This window comes from Narcine bancroftii, chromosome 13, assembly GCF_036971445.1.
Source record: "Narcine bancroftii isolate sNarBan1 chromosome 13, sNarBan1.hap1, whole genome shotgun sequence".
In the NCBI taxonomy this organism is placed as follows: domain Eukaryota; kingdom Metazoa; phylum Chordata; class Chondrichthyes; order Torpediniformes; family Narcinidae; genus Narcine; species Narcine bancroftii.
In genome coordinates, this window is record NC_091481.1 from 53,280,948 (window position 1) to 53,303,687 (window position 22,740).

At 39.6% G+C, this 22,740-nt stretch overlaps 1 protein-coding gene across 4 annotated transcripts in view; it reads right to left on the reverse strand.

Annotated features, from left to right (window-relative positions):
• Positions 1 to 14,890: 14,890 nt before the first annotated feature.
• Positions 14,891 to 22,740, reverse strand: part of josd1 (Josephin domain containing 1) — a 62,807-nt gene continuing 54,957 nt past the window's right edge. For all 4 annotated transcript variants that reach the window (XM_069910036.1, XM_069910037.1, XM_069910035.1 and 1 more), the window contains exon 5: positions 14,891 to 18,167. In XM_069910036.1, the coding sequence (XP_069766137.1) occupies positions 18,068 to 18,167 (100 nt within the window). In that variant the 3' untranslated portion in view covers positions 14,891 to 18,067. The remainder of the gene's footprint in view (positions 18,168 to 22,740) is intronic.

The window sequence follows — 22,740 nt, forward strand, 5'->3', positions numbered from 1 at the left end:
GCTCATAATATTTCTGTTTTGTCTTCATTATGTTCTTCTCCACCTTATATGTTTGTAGTGTTTCATATTTTATTTTTTTAATCTGCCAATTCTCTTCTTTAAGTTGTATCTTCCTTTATTGCTAATTCTTTTTCTATATTTATTTCCCTTTCCAACTGTTCTGTTTCCCGATTGTAGTCCTTCTTCATCTTAGTTACATAACTTATTATTTGCCCTCTGCTGAATGCTTTCATTGCGTCCCATAGTATAAACTTATCTTTCACTGATTCTGTATTTATTTCAAAGTACATTTTAATTTGTCGTTTAATGAATTATCTAAAATCCTGTCTTTTAAGTAGCATGGAGTTTAATCTCCATCTATACATTCTTGGTGGGATGTCCTCTAGCTCTATTGCCAATAACAGGGGTGAGTGGTCCGATAATAGTCTAGCTTTATATTCCGTTTTCCTAACTCTCTCTTGAATGTGGGCTGATAACAGGAATAGGTCTATCCTTGAGTATGTTTTATGTCTACCCGAATAATATGAATATTCCTTTTCCTTTGGGTGTTGTTTCCTCCATATATCCAAAAGTTGCATTTCTTGCATTGATTTAATTATAAATTTGGTTACTTTATTCTTTCTATTAGTTTTTTTTTTCCAGTTTTATCCATGTTTGAGTCCAAAATAAGGTTGAAATCACCTCCTATTAGTATATTCCCTTGCGTATCTGCTATCTTCAAAAAGATATCTTGCATAAATTTTTGATCTTCTTCATTAGGTGAGTATACATTGAGTAAATTTCAAAATCCTGAATATATCTGACATTTTATCATTACATATCTCCCTGCTGGATCTATTATTTCCTCTTCTATTTTGATTGGTACATTTTTATTGATTAATATAGCTACTCCTCTGGCTTTTGAATTATATGATGCTGCTGTTACATGTCCTATCCAATCTCTCTTTAATTTCTTGTGTTCCACTTCAGTTAGATGTGTTTCTTGTACAAATGCTATATCAATTTTTTCAGTAAATTTAACAGTTTCTTCCTTTTGATTTGGTTATGTATTCCATTAATATTTAAAGTCATACAGTTCAACATAGTCATTTCATACTTTGTTTATCTTTCCTTTCCATTTCCTCATCACCACCTTCCCTTCTTATCCATTTCTGCTTTCTTTTTTTGAACACATTATAAGACAACATTTCTAAAACATAAAATATTTCCAGTATTCTCATATCTAAAATTCCTTTAACCCCAATACTCCCTCCCCTTTCTGAGTTGCCCTTTGTCCCCTCTCCATTTGGATTTGCGAATCCGCTCGCAAGCGTCAACTGATTTAGCAGTGACTGTAATTCTTCCCCACCCAGCCCCCCCCCCAGAAAAGATTTTAATCTTCATATATAACAAAGGTCACTCTCTTAATTCCCTCCTTACTTCCTTTCTTCCCTTTCTTAATTCTTATCTATACTCTATTTTTTATATATACACATATATACATACACACATATACATATATATATATATATATATATATATATACCTACATACACACATACATATAGTCATTTTTGTTCTTGTTACATCTCTGTCTGTTTTGTAGTTGTTCTGCAAATTTTCATGCTTCTTCCGGATCCGAGAATAGTCTGTTTTGCTGCCCCAGAATAACTATTTTAAGTGCCGCTGGGTATTTTAACATAAATTTATAACCTTTTTTCCATAGGGTCGTTTTTGCTGCATTGAACTCCTTCCTCTTCTTCAGGAGTTCAAAACTTATATCTAGATAGAAAAAAATATTTTTGACATTTGTATTCCAGTGGTTTTTTGTCTTCTCTTATTTTTTTCATTGCCTTCTCCAATAAATAAGCCCTTCCTATCTTGTGGCCTCCTGTTTTTATTTCATCCATGTGCCTATCTAAGAGCTTCTAATGTTCCAGCCTCCACCACCACTCCCTGGCAAGGCATTCCAGTCACCCACAACTCTGAGTTTAAAATTAACAATCCGATATCTTCCCTAAACTTTCCTCCCTTCATTTTGTACATATGTTCTCTGGTTTTGCTACTCTGGCCCTGGGTAAAAGATGTTGACTGTCTACCTCAGTGGTTCTCAACCTTTTTCTTTCCACTCACATCCCACTTTAAGTAATCCCTATACCATAGATGCTCTGTGATTAGTAAGGGATTGCTTAAGGTGGTACGTGGGGGGAAAGAAAAAGTTTGAAAACCACTGTTTTAATCGACTCATTATGTGCACGGTTTCAAAACTCCAAAGGAAATGGGCCAATGGCAATTTTTCTCAAGCAAAATATTTCAGTAATAATTGGGTCTGGACCAGTGGTTCTCAACCTTCCCTTCCCACTCACACCTTAAGCAATCCCTTACTAATCACAGAGCACCGATGGCCTAGGGATTACTAAAGTGGTGTGTGTGCGGAAAGAGAAAGGTTGAGAACCACTGGACCTTATCTAGGCCTCTTAGAATCTTGTAGACCTCTATTAAGTCACCTCTCATCCTTCTACGCTCCAAAGAAAAAAGTCCAACCCCGCCATCTGGCCTTTTGATCTCAAATTATCTGCCCTTGTCCTCGAAGCAGCTATCAAAAATGCCATGGGATTTTCTTTACCTGTCACTTGGCCCCTCTTTGTCCTCCTAACTTCCCTTTTAACAACCTTGGTATGCATTCTGTTCTTCTTGTCTGTTTTCAGTGCTGTTTACTGGGAAAATTGGCTTGGTGGAAGGAGTCAGAGGGGGGCAGTGGAGGATTGCTTTTCAGATTGCAGGCCTGTGGTCAATGTGCTCTAGGGATTGGTGGTGGGCCCCATAATCTACATTGTGTATATTAATGATTTGAACAACAGGTTACTGATGTTTAGTAAGATGCCGTGGTGGTCTAATAGCTGGCGAGGTTCAGGTTCTCCACCAGGCTCAGGAACAATTGTGACCCCCTCCACCATTAGACTCCTGAACTACAGACATAATCAGATACTAATTTAAAGACTCTCGTTTGCCTATTATTTATTATAGGACATTTTCTTCTGTATTTGCAGTTTGTTTACACTTCTCTCTTTTGTACACGTGCCTTTTTCTTAAATGCAGTTTACACGACCAATAACTAAAAATCTAGACATTCATACAGCCTGGTAACAGGCCCTTCTGGCCCACGAGCCCGTGCTGCCACATTACACCTGTTTGGCCTACAACCCTGGTACGTTTTGAACAGTGGGAGGAAACCAGAGCACCGGGACAAAACCCACGCAGACACAGGGAGGACATACAAACTCCTTGCAGACAGCTCTGGATTCAAACTGGGTCACTGGCATTGTAACAGCGTTGCTCTAACCGTGCTGCCCCAGAAATTCTGCGAGGTCAGCAGGAAAAAAGAATCTCACGGTTATATGTGACGCCATGTGTTACATACAGTAACCATTTCCCATTACGTCTGAAGCCACATCCGGCTGTCCGTCAGCATTGAGGCACCACCCAGCCTCTCCAGCCTGCCAATTAGTTGTGAGCCCACTAGCCAGAGCACCCACTCCCATTGGCCAGCCCCGTACCTCACACCACTGCTGAGCAGGGGTTAGTTATAAACTGCAGCACTTCTGTTTCACTTCCTCTTTGTCATGTCGTTGCAGGTAAAGGACTAGCAACCTCTTAAGCCTACCAGGGTATCACTGAGGACACAGCTGATACCGGTGTTGTCGCTATGCTCCCAATGATCAGGGGTATGGGAGCACGTATATCCTTGCAGGTAGCCGGTGTATAGGGTACCCTCTGTAGTCAGAATCCCCTTTCCCTACAGGCATATTCCAGGGTTGGAAGCCGGTTACGTTCCCCCCTCCTTTCTCCTGGAACTGTTTCTGATTGCATGCTCCTGCTGGGTTTAGGTTCCAACTGTTTGTAAATTACTAATTGCTTTGTGCTGCTAATGGCTCCTGATCTTCCGCTGTGTTGCTGGGGTAGCCAGCCTGTTTGTTTCTGTGTTATGTGACAGAATATAGATATGTTTTTGCGAGACAAATTGGGGCAGGTTCGTTAGTGTAGGTCACATACAAACACTTTAAAACAGATCTTATTTAAAATACTGGAGCTCTGCTCATGCTAGACATCTCGACCTCAGAGCCTTTGAAAAAGCTTTGGAGAGGGCCCAAGAGACTTCACTAATGGATTATTGGTAACAAAATAGGCAACAGATGAAAGAGCATGTTGCAGCCACATTCTGTCTGGAGGGGACTTGCTGTTCCAAGAGGGTCATGTGGTTTTGCAAGCAGAGAGAGTCAAACAGGCTTTCTCTGAGAGAGAGAGATCAGTTCTACAGTGTTACAGTCAGCAGCAGCCACTGGAACTGGAACAGGACAAGCTGGCAAACTTGTGGAAAATTCCATTTGGTTGACAGGTTGTGACTGCTTAGTTTTTTTTAAATTTTTTTATTTTTCACACCATAAATCACATTAGCCATGATATACACTTTTTCTTTTTCACACATATACAGTGACTTTTTCTCCTCCCCCCCCCCCCTCCTCCCAAGCCACCCCCCCACCCCCCCCCATCCATTTTAGGTATACAATCTAGGTTGCATTAAACCCGTCAGACAATGTTGTCATTCAACAAAAATACACCAGAAATTCTACTGAGTCCATTCTTTTCTTTCCTTCTCCTTCCATCAACTTAGGTAATGTTTGTCCCCGGTAGGTTTTCGCTATTGTATTTAATGTAAGGCTCCCATATTTGTTCGAATATTTCAATATTATTTCTTAAACTATATGTTATTTTTTCTAATGGAATACATTTATTCATTTCTATATACCATTGTTGTATTTTCAAATTATCTTCCAATTTCCAGGTTGACATAATACATTTTTTTGCTACAGCTAGGGCTATCTTTTTTGTGCATCCTCCAAATCAATTCCAAATTCTTTGTTTTTTATGTTACTTAGGAGAAAGATCTCTGGATTCTTTGGTATATTGTTTTCTGTTATTTTATTTAATATCTGATTGAGATCTTCCCAAAATTTTTCTACTCTCTCACATGTCCAGATTGCATGAATTGTTGTTCCCATTTCTTTTTTACATCGAAAACATCTATCAGATACTGTTGGGTCCCATTTATTTAACATTTGAGGTGTAATGTATAGTCTGTGTAACCAATTATATTGTATCATACGTAGCCTCGTATTTATTGTATTTCTCATCGTTCCAGAACATAAATTCTCCCATGTTTCCTTTTTTATCTTTATATTTAAATCTTGTTCCCATTTTTGTTTAGTTTTACCATTTGTTTCCTCATTCTCCTTTTCTTGCAGTTTAATATACATATTTGTTATAAATCTTTTGATTAACATTGTATCTGTAATCACATATTCAAGGTTACTTCCCTCTGGCAAACTCAAATTGCTTCCTAATTTATCCTTCAAATAGGATCTCAGTTGGTAATATGCCAGCGCTGTAGCTCCAGTTATATTGTACTTATCTCTCATTTGTTCAAAGGATAAGAATCTACTTCCTGAAAAACAATTTTCTATTCTTTTAATCCCTTTTTTTCCCCATTCTCTAAAGGAAAGGTTATCTATTGTAAAAGGGAGTAGCTTATTTTGCGTCAATATTAGTTTTGGTAATTGGTAATTTGTTTTATTTCTTTCTACATGAATCTTCTTCCAAATCTTGAGGAGATGATGTAATACTGGAGAAGTTATATGTTGTACCAATTTTTCATCCCATTTATATAATATGTGTTCAGGTATCTTTTCCCCTATTTTATCTAATTCTAATCTCGTCCAGTCTGGTTTTTCCCTTGTTTGATAAAAATCTGATAGGTATCTTAATTGTGCAGCTCTATAATAATTTTTAAAGTTTGGCAATTGTAAGCCTCCTTGTTTATACCATTCTGTTAATTTATCTAGTGCTATCCTCGGTTTCCCCCCTCTCCATAAAAATTTCCTTATTATTTTCTTTAACTCTTTGAAGAATTTACAATATCCTTGGAAAAATGTTCATTTTAATACAGTTTATCCTTCCTATTAGTGTTAGTGGTAGATATTTCCAATGCTCTAAATCGTCCTGTAATTTTTTCATTAGTGGATTATAATTGAGTTTATATAATTGGCCTAGATTTTTGTTTATTTGTACACCTAGGTATCTTATTGCCTGCATTTGCCATCTGAATGGAGATTCCTTCTTAAATTTTGAGAAATCCGCATTATTCATAGGCATTGCTTCACTTTTATTTACGTTTATCTTGTAACCCGACACTTCTCCATATTCCTTCAATTTCTTATATAATTCTTTTATTGATAGTTCTGGTTCTGTTAAGTACACTATAACATCATCCGAAAATAGACTGATTTTATATTCCTTGTCTTTTATTTTATTTCTTTTATATTATTATCTATTCTTATCAATTCTGCTAGTGGTTCTATAGCTAGCGCAAACAATAAAGGTGATAGTGGGCATCCCTGCCGCGTTGACCTGCTTAAGTTAAATTGCTTTGATACATGTCCATTTACTGTCACTTTCGCTAACGGTCCCTTATATAATGCTTTAATCCAATTAATATACTTCTCCGGTAAACTGAATTTTTGCAATACTTTGAACAAATAATTCCATTCTACTCTGTCGAAGGCCTTCTCTGCGTCTAAAGCAACTGCTACTGCAGGTGCTTTATTTCCTTCTACTGTATGAATTAAGTTAATAAATTTACAAATATTGTCTGTTGTGCGTCTTTTTTTGATAAATCCAGTTTGGTCTAAATTTACCATTTTCGGTACCTGTTCTGCTAATCTGTTTGCTAATAGTTTAGCTATTATCTTATAATCTGTATTTAGCAAAGATATTGGTCTATATGACGCTGGTGAGAGTGGATCTTTCCCTTGTTTTACTATTACTGTAATTATTGCTGTTTTACATGAATCTGGTAAGCTTTGTGTTTCATAAATCTGGTTGATTACATCCAGGAGGGGCGGAATTAATAAGTCTTTAAATGTTTTGTAGAATTCTATTGGAAATCCATCCTCCCCTGGTGTCTTATTATTTGGTAATTTTTTTATTATCTCTTGTATTACTACTGTTCCAAATGGTTCTGTTAATTTATTTTGTTCCTCTATTTGTAGTTTTGGTAGTTCAATTTTAGTCAAAAATTCATCTATTTTCCCTTCTTTCCCTTCGTTTTCAGTTCGGTATAATTTTTCATAGAATTCTCTAAAGTTTTCCTTAATTTCTTTTGGATTATATGTAATTTGTTTGTCTTTTTTCCTTGATGCCAATACCATTTTCTTAGCTTGTTCTGTCTTAAGCTGCCATGCTAGGATTTTGTGCGTTTTTTCACCTAGTTCATAATATTTCTGTTTTGTCTTCATTATATTCTTCTCTACCTTATATGTTTGTAATGTTTCATATTTTATTTTTTTATCCGCCAATTCTCTTCTTTTAGTTGTATCTTCCTTCATTGCTAATTTTTTTTCTATATTTACTATTTCCCTTTCCAACTGCTCTGTTTCCTGATTATAGTCCTTCTTCATCTTGGTTACATAACTTATTTGCCCTCTAATGAATGCTTTCATTGCATCCCATAGTATAAACTTATCTTCCACTGATTCCGTATTTACTTCAAAATACATTTTTAATTGTTTTTCAATAAATTCTCTAAAATCCTGTCTTTTAAGTAGCATGGGGTTTAATCTCCATCTATACATTCTTGGAGGGATGTCCTCTAGCTTTACTGTCAATATTAAGGGTGAATGGTCCGATAGTATTCTAGCTTTATATTCTGTTTTTCTTACTCTATCCTGCATACTAGCTGATAACAAAAATAGGTCTATTCTTGAGTATGTTTTATGTCTAGCCGAGTAGTATGAGTATTCCTTTTCTTTTGGGTTTTGTTTCATCCATATATCCAAAAGTTGCATTTCTTGCATTGATTTAATTATAAATTTGGTTACTTTGTTCTTTCTGTTAATTTTTTTCCCCGTTTTATCCATATTTGAATCCAAATTCAGGTTGAAATCCCCTCCTATTAGTATGTTCCCTTGCGTATTAGCTACCTTCAAAAAGATATCTTGCATAAACTTTTGATCTTCTTCGTTAGGTGAATATACATTAAGTAGATTCCAAAACTCCGAATATATCTGACATTTTATCATAACATATCTCCCTGCTGGATCTATTATTTCCTATTCTATTTTAAATGGCACATTTTTACTAATTAATATAGCCACTCCTCTTGCTTTTGAATTATACGATGCTGCTGTTACATGTCCTACCCAATCTCTCTTTAATTTCTTGTGCTCCAATTCAGTTAATTGTGTTTCTTGGATAAATGCTATATCAATTTTTTCCTTTTTCAGTAAATTTAGTAGTTTCTTCCTTTTAATTTGGTTATGTATTCCATTAATATTTAAAGTCATATAGTTCAGCGTAGCCATTTTATACTTTGTTTATCTTCTCTTTCCGTTTTTCCATCATTACCTTTCCTCCTTTTCCATTTCTGTTTTCTTATTTTAAACTCTTTATAAGACAACATTCCTACAACATCAAACATTTTCCTTATTCTCCTATTTATATCTTCTTTGTCCCCAATCTCCCCTTCCTCTCCTGAGTTGTCCTTTATCCCTTGTCGGACAACCACATCTCCCCTCTCCATTTGGGTTTGCGAATTCACTCGCAAGCGTCAACTGATTTTGCAGTGACCGCTATTCCCCCCCACCCAGCCCCCCCCAGAAAAGATTTCGCTTTTCATATGTAACAAAGGTCACTCTTTTAATTCCCTCCTTATTCTCTCTATTCCATTACCTTCCCTTATTCATTTTTGTCTATACTATCTAAGTACAGATACATTCACGTATGCACATTGTATCTATTCACTCTTATACCTCTTTACCCACATACATATCAATCGTGATCATTTTTACTCTCATTACCCGTCTTCATCCCTCAGTCTATTTTTGTAGTTGTTCTGCAAATTTTCGTGCTTCTTCTGGATCCGAGAATAGTCTGTTTTGTTGTCCTGGAATAAATATTTTCAATACCGCTGGATGCTTTAGTATAAATTTATACCCTTTCTTCCATAAAATCGCCTTTGCTGTATTGAACTCCTTTCTCTTCTTTAGGAGTTCAAAACTTATATCTGGATAAATGAAGATTTTTTGCCCTTTATACTCCAGTGGTTTGTTGCCCTCTCTTACTTTTTCCATTGTCTTCTCCAGTACCTTTTCTCTTGTAGTATATCTTAGGAATTTTACTAAAATAGATCTTGGTTTTTGTTGTGGTTGTGGTTTAGAGGCCAATGCTCTATGTGCCCTTTCTATTTCCATTTCTTGCTGTAGTTCTGGACATCCTTGGGTCTTAGGGATCCAATCTTTTATAAACTCCCTCATATTCTTGCCTTCTTCATCTTCCTTAAGGCCCACTACCTTTATGTTATTTCTTCTGTTATAATTTTCCATTATATCTATTTTTTGAGCTAACAGTTCTTGTGTCTCTATAGCTTTTTTATTAGATTCCTCCAATTTCTTTTTTAAGTCCTCTACCTCCATTTCTGCTGCTACTGCCCGCTCTTCCATCTTGTCCATTTTCTTTCCCATTTCTGTTAAGGTCATATCTATTTTGTTCATTTTCTCTTCTGTGTTGTTTATTCTTCTTCTTAAATCATTAAATTCCTGTGTCTGCCATTCTTTTAATGACTCCATGTATCCTCTAACAAGAGAAAGTATATCCTTTATCTTGCCTTTCCCTTCTTCTTCTATTTCACTGTACTCTTCCTCTTCTTCTTCCTCTGGGTTGGCCATCTGTTGTTTCTTTGTTGCCCTTTTCTTCTCTTCTTTCTTGTTTCCATTGTCTTCTGTGTTCTCTTCTTGCTGCAGGTGTTCTGCAGCTGTCGTTGCCGGCTGTGGTGATCGACTCCCCAGCTGGTTCCCCCTCCCGTCAGTGTGTTTTTTTTCATGCGCGGTTGCGCACTTTTACTCGGCTCAGCGAGCCATTTTTGTAGTCCTATTTCTACCGACCTGAGGAAGCGGGCTTCTCTCTCCACAGCGGGCCTCTTCGGACAGGTGAGGCCTTCTCCTTCTTCCTCCGTTGTCTTCTCTTCCTCTCTTCTTACCGTTGCTTTTGATTTTTCTTTTTTTGTCGCCATCTTCTTTCCACCTTTATACTCACTTTTCTTTAACTTTTATTTCTGTGCCTTTGTGTTTTCCCTTGTTTTTGCCGACTTTTCTGGAGAGGGCTGGAGTTCACCGTCCTGCCACTACTCCATCACGTGACTCCTCCGTGACTGCTTAGTTGAGCCTGGTCAAAGCCCTGGTGGTTCATGCAAGAGGAGAAGACTGGCTGTCTAATGTTTCACTTGGAATAACGGGAACAAAAAGGCTCTCTGTGGTGACCTGAAAGAAAGAGGTTGTCATCTGGAGGACCCTGAGGCGGCACATTTCAACAGCAAGACACTGGAGTGGCTGATGGAAGTAAATCAGAAGTAAATCCTGGAACAACGAATCTCTCTCTGAAAACCGACAGGAACCTTCCTGAGTGGTAACGATTTACCTTTCAAGCACCAAAGTTTGGTGAACTTCATAAATGTTAAATTCTGTGCACAGTATAAGAAATTCTGTGCACAGTGAACTTGGAGGAATAAGAAGTGAACCAAATAACTTTTCTGACTTACACACACATATATATCTATATACTCAGTCACACTACAATTCACAGTACAAATCCTTTCGATTAACATACCAAAGGGCAACGCCTTGCTCTTGGCTGTTACCTTGGGGAGTGACCATTGACCAGAAACTAAACTGGAATCACCGCAGCACCAGATTAAAGGCACTGTTGGAGTCGTCTTTCCTTGTACTGCATGGATTAAGTTAATGAACTTAGAGATATTGTCCATTGTTTTGTCTTTTCTTAATAAATCCAGTTTCGTCAAGTTTTACTATTTTTGGCACACAGACAGCCAATCTGTTTGCTCATAGTTTTGCTATTATCTGATTCCACTTGCATTGAATTCGCTCATCGTTATTGAATGAAGATCGACCGAGACCAATGCCTGAAGAGGGCTCACAAAATCAGTGAACCAGTGCGGACTCAAAAGGCCAACATGGCCTGTTTCCGCTCTGTAAATGGTTATATGGTTATATTACATACATGTGCACTTAGAATTAGAAGGGGGTTAAGTCAATAGTGATAAGTTAAAGTGTGATTCTGTTTTCATGTTTAAAGATAATTAAAAGCAACGTTTGTTTAAGTAACCATTTGTCTTGGTGAATATCTATTGCTGTTGGGTTTTGTGGTCCTCTGGGCTTGTGACATTTTTATAAATCCTTGCTACACCATTGGTCTGGACTCGTTTCCTTCTGAACCCTAAACGAATCTCAACATAACTTGACTTTGAAGGTGACTCGAGATTTTAATCTGGTTAGCGTGGAGGCGTTTGGTCAGAGAGGCTGATTCCCCACTGATTAGCCCGATACCTGGAATGTGTCTGCAACTTTTTTAAAATATATACACAGAATGGTTAGTAAACTGATTGGAACTTCCCAAAGATTTTGCCTCTTTAAAGTTCCTCTAAACATTATGAAGTTTTCTCCATTACATATCAATGGTTCTGTCATGGAGAACACAAAGATCCTTGGTGTGGATATATAGAACAACCTATCCTGGACCATGTCACCTCCTCATTAGTCAGGAAGGAACAGCGTCACCTACACTTCCTAAGGAGGTATGATGGTAAGAACAAGTTTGGAGGGTCCAAGAAATAACAAGTGTAGACAAGGATTATTAACAATGATCTTTATTTACACGCTGGGGGAATTTGCAACAGAAACAGGACCTACGCACGACTCATAGGCATTGGACACAACTAAATCTCCCGAGGGATCGCTACTCCTGAATGTGGATACGAGAGCTAAACTAATGTACTCACGAGCAGACACAGCATCCTGATCAATACAAGGTATATCGAACTGCAAACAACGAGTAAGATGTGATAGTGTCTCTCGGGTAGGCATCACAATAGCTCCCCACCCTTTACCAGCACACACCTTGTGATGGACTCTCCAGCATCGTCCATGGCTCTCAACCCTCTAAATTTTGACATACGGCACTGTAACAGGCCCTTTTAGCCCACAAGCCAGTGCCACCCAATTATACCTGACTGACTTAAACCCCAGGTACGTTTTGAAGGGTGGGAGGAAATCGTAGCCCCCTGGGAACATAGACTCAGAGAGAATGTACAAAATCTTTAAAGACAGCACAGGATTTGAACCCCGGACCTGATCACTGGTGTTGTAACAACATTGCACTAATTGCTATGCTCCCCTGGATACATTTACTGGGAGCATTGCTTAAACAGCGCTAAAGGAATTACAGAAGACCCCATCCATCCAACACATCTATGACCTGCAACCATCAAGGAGGTACAGGAGCATTAAAAATTAGGTCAGGCTTGGAAATAGTCTTCCCACAGACCAAAACTTCAGAGTTTCTGAACTTGCACACACATGCCCTTAGAAGGGTGTTAAAAGAGAGGGTTAGGGTCTGCCAGAGGAAGCGGTTTGTCAATCTGGAGGCAGCACACAGGTTTGTCCACATTGAGCAAGTTTCACAATGGGACTATCCAAGAGGTCAAAAGGGAATTGATAAATGCCAAAGGGTGGGGGTGGGTCGATTGAACTTTTGGGGTCGAAAGAGCCCAAGGTTGCTGTTCCCACCCGGGAGCCCGAGGTCCCCGCTCCTGCCCGGGAACCCGAGGCAACTTCTTCGATGTCAACAGCACCGCACCTGATGTTGAGAATGGAGTCACCAATGCTTAAGACTTGGAGCCAACTCCATTTGGCATCTTCCTGGCCAGAAGCAAATGTTTTTTTTTACACTGTTATTGTAATCACTTGCTTAATTTACAGATTTGTTACTTGGCGACTAGGGTGTTGTAACTGTTTGAGATGTTGCTGGGAGGCCTGGACATCATGCATATAGTTTTCCTCACTAATGCATATGGAAATTGCATGTCTACTTAATTATCTATTTATTTTTGTACATGCCTGGGAGTCTATGAGGGATCAAAGATTCCATGAAGGGGTCGATGGTCTAAAAACTTTGGGGACCCCTGGCCTAGAATTTCCACACTGCATATCCCTCCATTTTGCTCAGTTCCACGTACCTATCTTAAAAGATCCAATTGTCCCTGCCTCCACCACCGTTGTCGGCAACACATTCCATGCCCCATCACTCTGTGAGTGAAAAAACTTTACTGTTACGTCCCCCCTGTACTTACTCCCAAGCTGCCTTGGGTTAACCATTTCAGTCCTGGGAAAATGTCTCTCATTATCTTGTATTGCGCTATCAGGGCTCCTTTCATCCTCCGCCATTCCAAGTTTTCTCAACCTATCCTCATAAGGCATGCTCTCCACTCCAGAGAGCGTCCTTCTGCACCTTCTCTATAGAATATGGTCTCTACAAAATGGTAAAAGATCAGGTCAGAAATGAGCAACTCAAAAGAATGTTGTCTATTCTCACACCTACCCTGCATGTTCTAACTGAAGCACAAACATTAACAGCCACTCAGATTGTATTTAGGATGTGATATGGCTCAAATAATCTCATGCAAATTTATAAATGCCTGAATAGCTGTGTATCCAAAAGCACTGGCTTATGAGTCACTTTTATTAATGTTGTAGATTCTTAGCCCAGCAATCATAAACCCTGCCAATCAAATTCTTAAACATATCTAATACAGTAAAACCCCTGGAATCCAGTACCAATGGGGATTGGTAATGCTGGATAAGTGAGTTTTCTGGTCACTTGAGACTTACTCTTACAATGTCCAACTAATACACCTGCATTAAGAATAAACAACAAGACAAAAATACTACAGTGAACAAACTTCACTTGCATGAATATATAAACGGTATATATTATTTTCCTTTATTTTCAGACACATTCTTTGAAAACATTTAACCGTCACTGCATCTGCAGGTTCCTCCCCCTCCACGGAGCTGCCTGAAAGACAGATGATAGCATTATAATTATCCCCCTCCCGCCCCAAGTTTACAGATATAGCCATACTAATATATTTAATAATATACTAATAAAGACTAAGGATAAGGAGACACTTTAAGAGAATCACCCCAAAGGTGAGAGCATCCAGTTCTTCCACCTGGACACGGGGCGGCACGGTTGGCATAGTGGTTAGCACAACACCTTTACAGCGCCTGAGATCAGGGCCGGGGTTCGAATCCCACACTGTCTGTAAGGAGTTTATACGTTTTCCCCGTGACTATGTAGGTTTTCCCCGGGGGCTTCAGCTTCCTCCCACCATTAAATGTACCTGTAGGTTAATTGGACGGCACGGACTCGTGGGTCGAAGTGGCTTGTTACCGTGCTGTATGTCTAAATTAAAAAATTTAATTAATTTTGTTCAAACAGCTGCTATGAGCAAAACATGACCAAGGCATGGCTCAATATTTGCTTCCGTCAGTGCTGTTAGTGTGGCGGTAAGCACAACTCTGTTACAGCACCAGCGACCCTGGTTCGAATCTGGTGCTGTCTTTAAGAAGCTTGCACTTCCCCCCACTTCTGCGTCGGTTTCCTCCCACCCTTCAAAACATGCTGGGGTTGGAGGTCAATTGAGGGTAATTGGCTGGCACAGTCTCATGGGGCATAAGAGCCTGTTACCGTGCTGTACATCTAAATGAAAAATTAAAATTAAATTAAAAAATCTTCACCAAAGTTTGTATGTTATTTCAAAGAACACTGAGTTTTACAATGTTAAACTTTTATTAATGTATTTATTTTCCCCAGGGGTTTTTTTGCCAGTTGCTTGAAATTGCTGGTTGCTTGAATTCCACATAACAGGGGTTCAGTGAAACACTAAAAGGCAAATTCTCCACAGATATAACAATAATTGGAAGAAAAGTTATTTAAACAGAACTCAATTGCCAAGAAAAGTTTAATAGCAACTTATCTCAAACAATTTTACCTCGCACATGAAGGCCACAAAAACCAATAGCAGTTTCATATTCAAACAAATCCATGGAAAATTTTATTGATTCAGAGGAATAAGGAGCCATTTGTCTCCTGGAACCCACTCCAAAACTGTACAGTATGAATGTTTCATTTAATACCACAATACAAAGTAAATGATGATAATCTGTCAAGTCAGAAACTTATAATTTATTTCTGTGGCCTGAGGATTTTGAAACAAAACTATCCTCAATTACCCAAAACATATAGTGTTTATCATACAGCTTAGCAATTTTTCATCCCCTCTCAACTACAAGGGATACGAAAAAGTGGCAGGGTGGAAATAACACAGAAATACACATTGATTTACTTCCCATCTGTAATCATGCCAGGTCTGTGTCAGCTGTGCATTAAAGTTACTTTGGTATCTAAAGTGCAGAGGCAGTAGAGATACGCACATGTGGATGACTGTGGGTGACTGCTCAGGGACTCTGTTTCCCATCGACTCCAGTTAATGGGGAACTGCTAATACATGTTAACTCAAGAACTACCCCCTCCCTAAAATGAGGGGATCTAAAGTAACTCTGTGTCTTAACTAGAACAAGAATGCCTGAGTGAGTTTCCTTCCAGTTCAGTGTTGTGGTTTGTGTTGAGATAACAGATAAAATGCATTTATACTTTGGTCACATTCAGATATGCTGCAGGATTGGGTTTCTCTGACAACAGTCTCCAGAGATTTATAGGTTCTGCTGTTCTGCTATATAAAAAAACATTGCATTACTTACAGATCTTTTCATCACACATCATCTTCCCACAACAAATCTCCCCCACCGATAGAATCTCAAGAACATCGACAGATACCATGCTTATCTCTCGTTACCCAGCACAACTTACCCAACCACTACTGAATTCATTTCCATTCTACAGCTATCCTCCCGAACATAATCTACAAATGCCATCCCTATAATTCCTCCTTCAACCAGCAGAGACCAGCTCCTCCCTCCACATTGGCTGGCATTTCCATCCCACAACATGCAACTCACAGATGCTGTCTTCAAATGCTGCCCCATTTTATCTAAAAGTCCTCCCCTCCCCCCCATTTTAGAAGCTGCCTTATGCACTCCGTCTCCTTCAAAAGCAGAGCTTCACCCCATATTATTCCAATGACTGACAGTATTAGGCAGATAAAACACAAGGGACTTTGCATTTGAGTAATGAGTGAATAGAAACTGCAAAAGTATCCAGTTACAGTTCCCCTTTCCCTATTTGGCTATGGCCAGTTATACCTTTCAGGGACAGAGTTGATTTATGAGCGAAATAAACAACCCTTCCCCACTGTAACAAGACCCGACAGTGAGGAGGTTTCAGATTTGGAAATGAGTGAGTGGTTAGGCTCTTCAGTTTTAGTTCTGGTTGATGAAGGATGAAAATATTGAGGCAGTGATGGCAATTCCCTGCCAATGTGTTCTCTCTAAATAAAGCTGGATTGTGCCAACAACAGATTTCTAACATTCACTTGCCCTTTGGCTCTGGAGTCCAGAGAGATTTTCAGCCTTGGATTCATTACTGTCTAGGTATCAACTCCGTATTGACTGCCACTGCTTCCCCTACACATTTTGATTAAAACCTCTCCCCACTGCTACCTGCTGGCTAATTCCTCAATCTCAAGTTCCAATCAGGCCCAAATATTCAAAACATTCCGAGAGCCACATTGAAGGGCAGGATGGGGCAGAGGACGGAAACTCAGAGCATGCGAGGTGTCTGACTGATGGGCAAACCCTTGTGTTGGTACCTCAACCACCCACATGTCTATTCAGCCTGCAGTTCTGGATCCGTGGTTCAGCAATGGAATGAGTTGTATATAAATTTACTTAATGGAAGTAAAATCTTCAACATCTGGCAATTTAGAAACCCTTCCACTGGATTGTCAAAACATTTATTAAGGTGCCAAAAGAATATTTAATTGTTCCGTTTGACATATGATCTCACATATTCCCCCCCCCCCCCACATTATTTTGGTTAGGCAGACCAAGTTCTGAGTTTTGGTGATTGCGGTTTGGGGCGGGTGAGCAAGTTCTAATCTTGCTCTCTGTCAGAAAACAGATGGCTAACTTTATACGTGACAGAGGTCAGTGGGAGTCTAATCCTGATGGGTGTAATGTAGGTGAGTTCACTGGAACGTCTCCCTGAAAATACTTCAAGTAATGGGGCATTTGAATTGCACAGATAAATTATTGTGTCAGGTGTTTTCTTTATAAATCATCTCGAAAACAATTGGAAACCCGATGCCAACAGGATCCCAACTGTGCTCTCTACTCGCGATCAGATTGTCAATGCAGCCACCCAAGTTTAGTGTCCATTTTAAGAAACAAGGAACTAAAACAATTTTAAAACTTGATTCATCACTTGAAATCTGCGTGCAAAGGCCACTTGGACAAAAAAAAACCCCAATTCTCCAAGTTCTGGCGAACACAAGCACCCTCCCAGTCAATTATGTAATTATATATCAGCCACACCATTGGCAAAGATTTTCTTTTGGTTTCCTGATATTTAGAAATCTAATTTTTTTCTAATTCTTGATTGGGAAATTTCAATAAGCTATTGATGCGTTTGTGCTGGGGCAGAAACACACAATCATGAATTTTTTTTTTCGAAGATCTCTTTCTCCCCCCCCCACCCCCCATCAAGTAATCTTGCTGCCCAAGATTCTCCGAAAACTCTCTGGAGCAAGAAATAGAGTGAAACGTTGATGAGGAGAGGATGCTGCTCAGATTGAAATTTTACTCAAATTTAGCTTTGACCCCAGAGGTCATGTTACTTGGCCCCTCAATCCTTTCCCTCATTTTTGATATTTATATAATTTACACATTTCCTTTACTGAAGCAACAAGATGAAAACAAAACACTTGTCCCTCATCAAATTTTCCACACCGAGTAGTTTATATAATTTTTTTTTAAAAAAAGCACCAACTCTTGTGTAGGATACTTAGGCCACTGGGTCATTTTGAGATATGCAGACCTGAAAATAAATGAATGTTTTCCTCTGATAAAATCTTCTATATTCATCGTGGTTGGAGTTTAGGTTCTGTCCATTCAACGCAGAGCTGTAGTGGCTACAAAGAAAGGATTGGTTGGTATTCCTCATGTCAACCGTCTATTCTCCAGCTCTGATGAACCTCTACCTCCTCGCTTACAACCAAGAGAAGCTCACAGTTCTTCCCCCTCAGCTGGTGTTTCAGGAACTTTCTGCAACAGGAAGAAAGAATGCAGAATTGAGCATTCGTGAAAAAAAATCTCTGCTATAGCCGAACAAGAGGTTGCAACACATCTGAAGTATATGACAGCTGCTTAAGAGATCAGTGTGATATTCCGACGAGGCAGCTCTTTTATTCAATATTTGTCACCCCCATCTCCTGTCCTGATTTTTCAATACACAAAAGTGCTGGAGAAACTCAGCAGGTCACGCACTGTTCCTCATGCAGGAAAGATATACAACCAACGAAGATTTGAGGTGTTGTGGACACTGAAGAATGTTTTCAAAGCTTGCAGTGGGATCAGGACCAGCTGGAAAAATGGCAGATGGAATTTAATGCAGCCAAGTGTGAGGTTTTGCATCTTGAAAGGACAAACCAAGAAAGGATGTACATGGTGAATGGTCGGGCACTGAGGACTGCGGTAGAACAGAGGGATCTGGGAATACAGATACATAATTCCCTGAAAGTGGCATCACAGGGGGTTGTAAAGAGAGAGCTTTTGGCACATTTGCCATCATAAATCAAAGTACCGAGTATAGGAGCTGGGATGTTATGGTAAAGTTGGTGAGGCAAATTTGCAGTTTTGGTCACCTAACTACAGGAAAGATGTCGATAAGATAGAAAGAATGCAGAGAAGATTTGCTAAGATGTTGCCCGGACTTCAGGAACTGAGTTATAGGGTGAGGATTTTATTCCCAGGAGAAGAATGAGGGGGAGATGTGATAGAAGTATTGAAAATTATGAAGGGAATAGACAGAGTAAATGTAGGTCAGCTTTTTCTACTGAAGTTAGGTGAGATACAAACCACAGAGGACATGGGTTAAGAATGAAAGGGGAAAGGTTTAGGGAGAGTGGTGAGAGTGTGGAATGAGCTGCCAGCTGAGGTGGTGAATGCGGGCTCAATTTTAACATTTTAGAAGAATTTGGATAGGTACATGGATGGAAGAGGTATAGAGGCTATGGAGAGGGTGCAAGTCAGTGGGACTAGGCAAAAAAAATGGTTCGGCACAGTTAAGAAGGGCTGAAGGGGTCTGTTTCTATGCTGTAGGTGTAGTGTTCTATGGTTATGAGCCTGAGCCCTTCGTCAAGGTTGATTCCAGGGTTGACCAATGAAGAGAGATTGAGTTGTCTGGATCTTACAGAAACATATAAAATTATGAAAGGCATAGACAAGATAGAGGTAGGCAAGTTGTTTCCATTGGTGAAGGAGACTAGAACTAGAGGACATAGCCTCAAGATTCAGGGTAGTAGATTTAGGACGGAGATGAGGAGGAACTGCTTTTCCCAGAGGGTGGTGAATAAGTGGAATTCGTTGCCCATTGAAGCAGTGGAGGTGACCTCAGTAAACACATTTAAGCCAAGGTTGGACAGATTTTTACATAGTAGGGAATTAGAGAGATGGGGAAAAGGTGGAGATGAGCCCATCATCAGATCAGCCATGATCTCTTTGACTGGCAGAGAAGGCTTAACAAACAGGATGGCCGACTCCTGCATCTATTTCTTATCAAAGCACAAGCAAAAAGCAAGCAGGCGCCTGAAGAGAATGGTAGGGCATGGGGAGCACAGTTAGGCCCACAGGCAATAGGTCATATGGGCGGGAGGGCAGAAGAGAAAAAAAGGCTAAGTGATAGGTAGAGGGGGTAGCTCTCTGAATGAAGAGGGAAGGGGGCTGGGAGCTGGAGAAAAAGAGACAGAGGGGCAGGGAAAGAGGGAAGCATGGAAGGGACCTAATGGAAGTTGATGTGAATGCCGTCTGGTCGGAGGGTGCCCAGACGGAATGTTAGGTGTTGCTCCTCAGATTTGAGGATGATCCTACTGTTGATGTATTAGTTCACGGAAAATTATTGGCTCCTGGAATTGGGAGAACTGTCTGGCACAACCAATACAATCTCAAGAAGATGAGAGGCTTCAGTAGAGGAAGACAAGTGTAGATCTCTTGCCATGTGTAGAGCATAAATGCTGCTCCTCATCTATCCCAAATCAGTGTCTCTCCCAGCCCACGGTGAATGATCATTCTTAAATGAGGGGCACCAATTACAGCCAGCCTGTGATGGTAAAGCTACAATTGCTTCAGTAGATGGACGTGTAATGGACACCGAGTGCCGGACAGCACATTCAGGTGGCCATTACACTTGGAACCAGCAGGCTATCTGACTGTTGAGGAGATTGGAGCTGGGAGGCAAGTCACATTGTCTAATATCCATCAGTTCCCATTCAAGGAAGGGCTATGCTTGCAAGGTAACATACCACTCTTTCCTGTATATGAGACACAATGGTGGTTTATTAGAAGGATGAGGTTGGGACGACTGATAGTCAGCAACCTTCCCTCCATTCATAATCAGTGCAGCTATTTCACAGAGCCCCAGAGAGGTGAAGGAATTCTTGAGACTTCTGTTGAGGTGGCCCTGGAGGGTGTTAGAGCCACTGTGAGTGTCCCTAGGTTGAGAAGTAGAAGCACCCTGATTTAGGTCAGTGTAGGTATACCCTTCCTCCTTCATTGATTCCTACTGTGACAATAAATGGGCCAGTAAATAAAACATTGAGATGACCTTGTGCAATGTGAACAGCTGTTGGACACATGTAGTCGGGAGCATGCCAACTTAATTGCCCAATGAAATTTGAGACAATTTTGATCCCTTAATATCTTACGAGAGAACTGGCTCTGTAGTGAATCCTTCTCCTTTAAATAAGGTGGCATGCTTGGCATAGCGGTTAGTGCAACACCCTTACAACGCCAGTGATCGGGACCCCAGATCGCATCCTATGCTGTCTGTAAGGAGATTGTACATTCTCTCCATGTCTGCATGGGTTTTTCTCCAGGAGATCCGGTTTCCTCCCACTGTTCAAAAATGTATAGGTGGTGTAGGTCAATTGGGTGTAATTGGGCATCATCGGCTTATGGGCCAAATGGCCTGCCACTATGTGTATGTCTAAATTTAAATTTAAGGCACTAGTGGGGGATGTGATGCAGCTCCCAATTTTTTCCAAATCGACATAAATAAGTGACAAGATTCAAGGTGGGAGCTTATTATCACCTCCCAGAAGATTAGTAAGTATGGACTATAAACAGTAACTTTGACAGTGATAAATTCCTTGATAAAGGGTTCAAGTCCGAAACATTGATTACGAATCTTTATCTTTGCTATATTAAGGACTCTGTGACCTGCTGAGTTTCTCCAGCGTTGTATTTTTAATTCAATCACGGTGACTGCAGACTTTCGTGTTTTACCCCAATCTACTGCAAAACTGTTAAATTTCTTCATGGGATTCTTACCCTGAAGAGATTCTCCTGTGCTCTCCAAAGGGATTTCTGTGGGATTCTTCCTGCTGTTCTCAAGCTCTACAACCACATACTCACCCAGACAAGAAAAGTGTCAATGAAGGACTCAAGCCCAAAATGTTGATTATCTATCTTTGTCTTTGCTATAGTTCGGATGCCTGCCTACATTTTGCTCATAAAGAACATTTTCGATTATCTGAAATTCTCAGTTATCTATTTTTTTTTTTAAGTTGAGCAAAATGATCTTTTCTTAAATTTATCTTTTTTGTAAGTATTGTCCCTTTATTTTTCTTGTTGTTTAATCCCTGATACAAGTTTTCTGCTGATGCTACTGGGCTACTTAAAGCAATTTCTCAGTTATCCAAAAAATCTGGTTAACTGAAAAACATCCGGCCCCAAGCATTTTGGATAATTGGAAATGTACCGTATATTGATGAAGGGTTCAAGCCCGAAACTTTGGTTATGTATCTTTATCTTTGGTGTAGTTCGGGCGCCCGTTGGGTGTGGAGTAAACATGGCCTCCCTGCCTGTCTGGAATGCGTATTGTGGGTGGTCACGTATCCTTCAAGGCTGAAACTTATTCAGAAGTCACATCACTGATCAATCAAGGTTTGATTCCAGCCACCCATCAGTGCACACCTTGCCAATGGCTAATTTAAATCAACTAGGGTTATTTTTTTTAAAAAATATTTTATTTATAGAATTTATGTCAAAAAAATCCAATAATACAATAAACGAATATATTTAACAACAATTCTTCTTGTTGTCAATAATTGTAAATAACTCCCTCCCCAATCCCTTGGGAAAAGAGGAAAAAAAAAAGAACAGAAATAAGAAGAGAAGGATCTTCCAGACACCTTCAATCTCTCAAGCCTAAAAATTATCTGACTTTTCTGGATGGGGGGGGGGGGGGGGGTGGCAGGACAAAGGGGAAAACAGTTAAAAGATTAGTTCCCACATGTCAAAGGTATGGCTGCCAAATATCCATAAATACGTCATACATAGAAGTGACTTTCTCCAGGGGGACACAGTTTTGCATTTCCGCATTCCAACATGCCAATCCTAAATGAGAATCAGACTGCCAGGGAACCGCCAGGTTTCCTGGCTACTGTCAATGTGACCGTAACGAATTGTAATGTTTTGACAGCTTCATTGTAACCCTTACGTTGTTAACATTTCCAAACAAAAATAATTCTGGGTTCTGTGGAAATAGTTTACCATAAATTTGTTCTAGAAGATCGTCCAGATCTACTCAGAAAGTTCTCACTATGGGACATGACCAAGT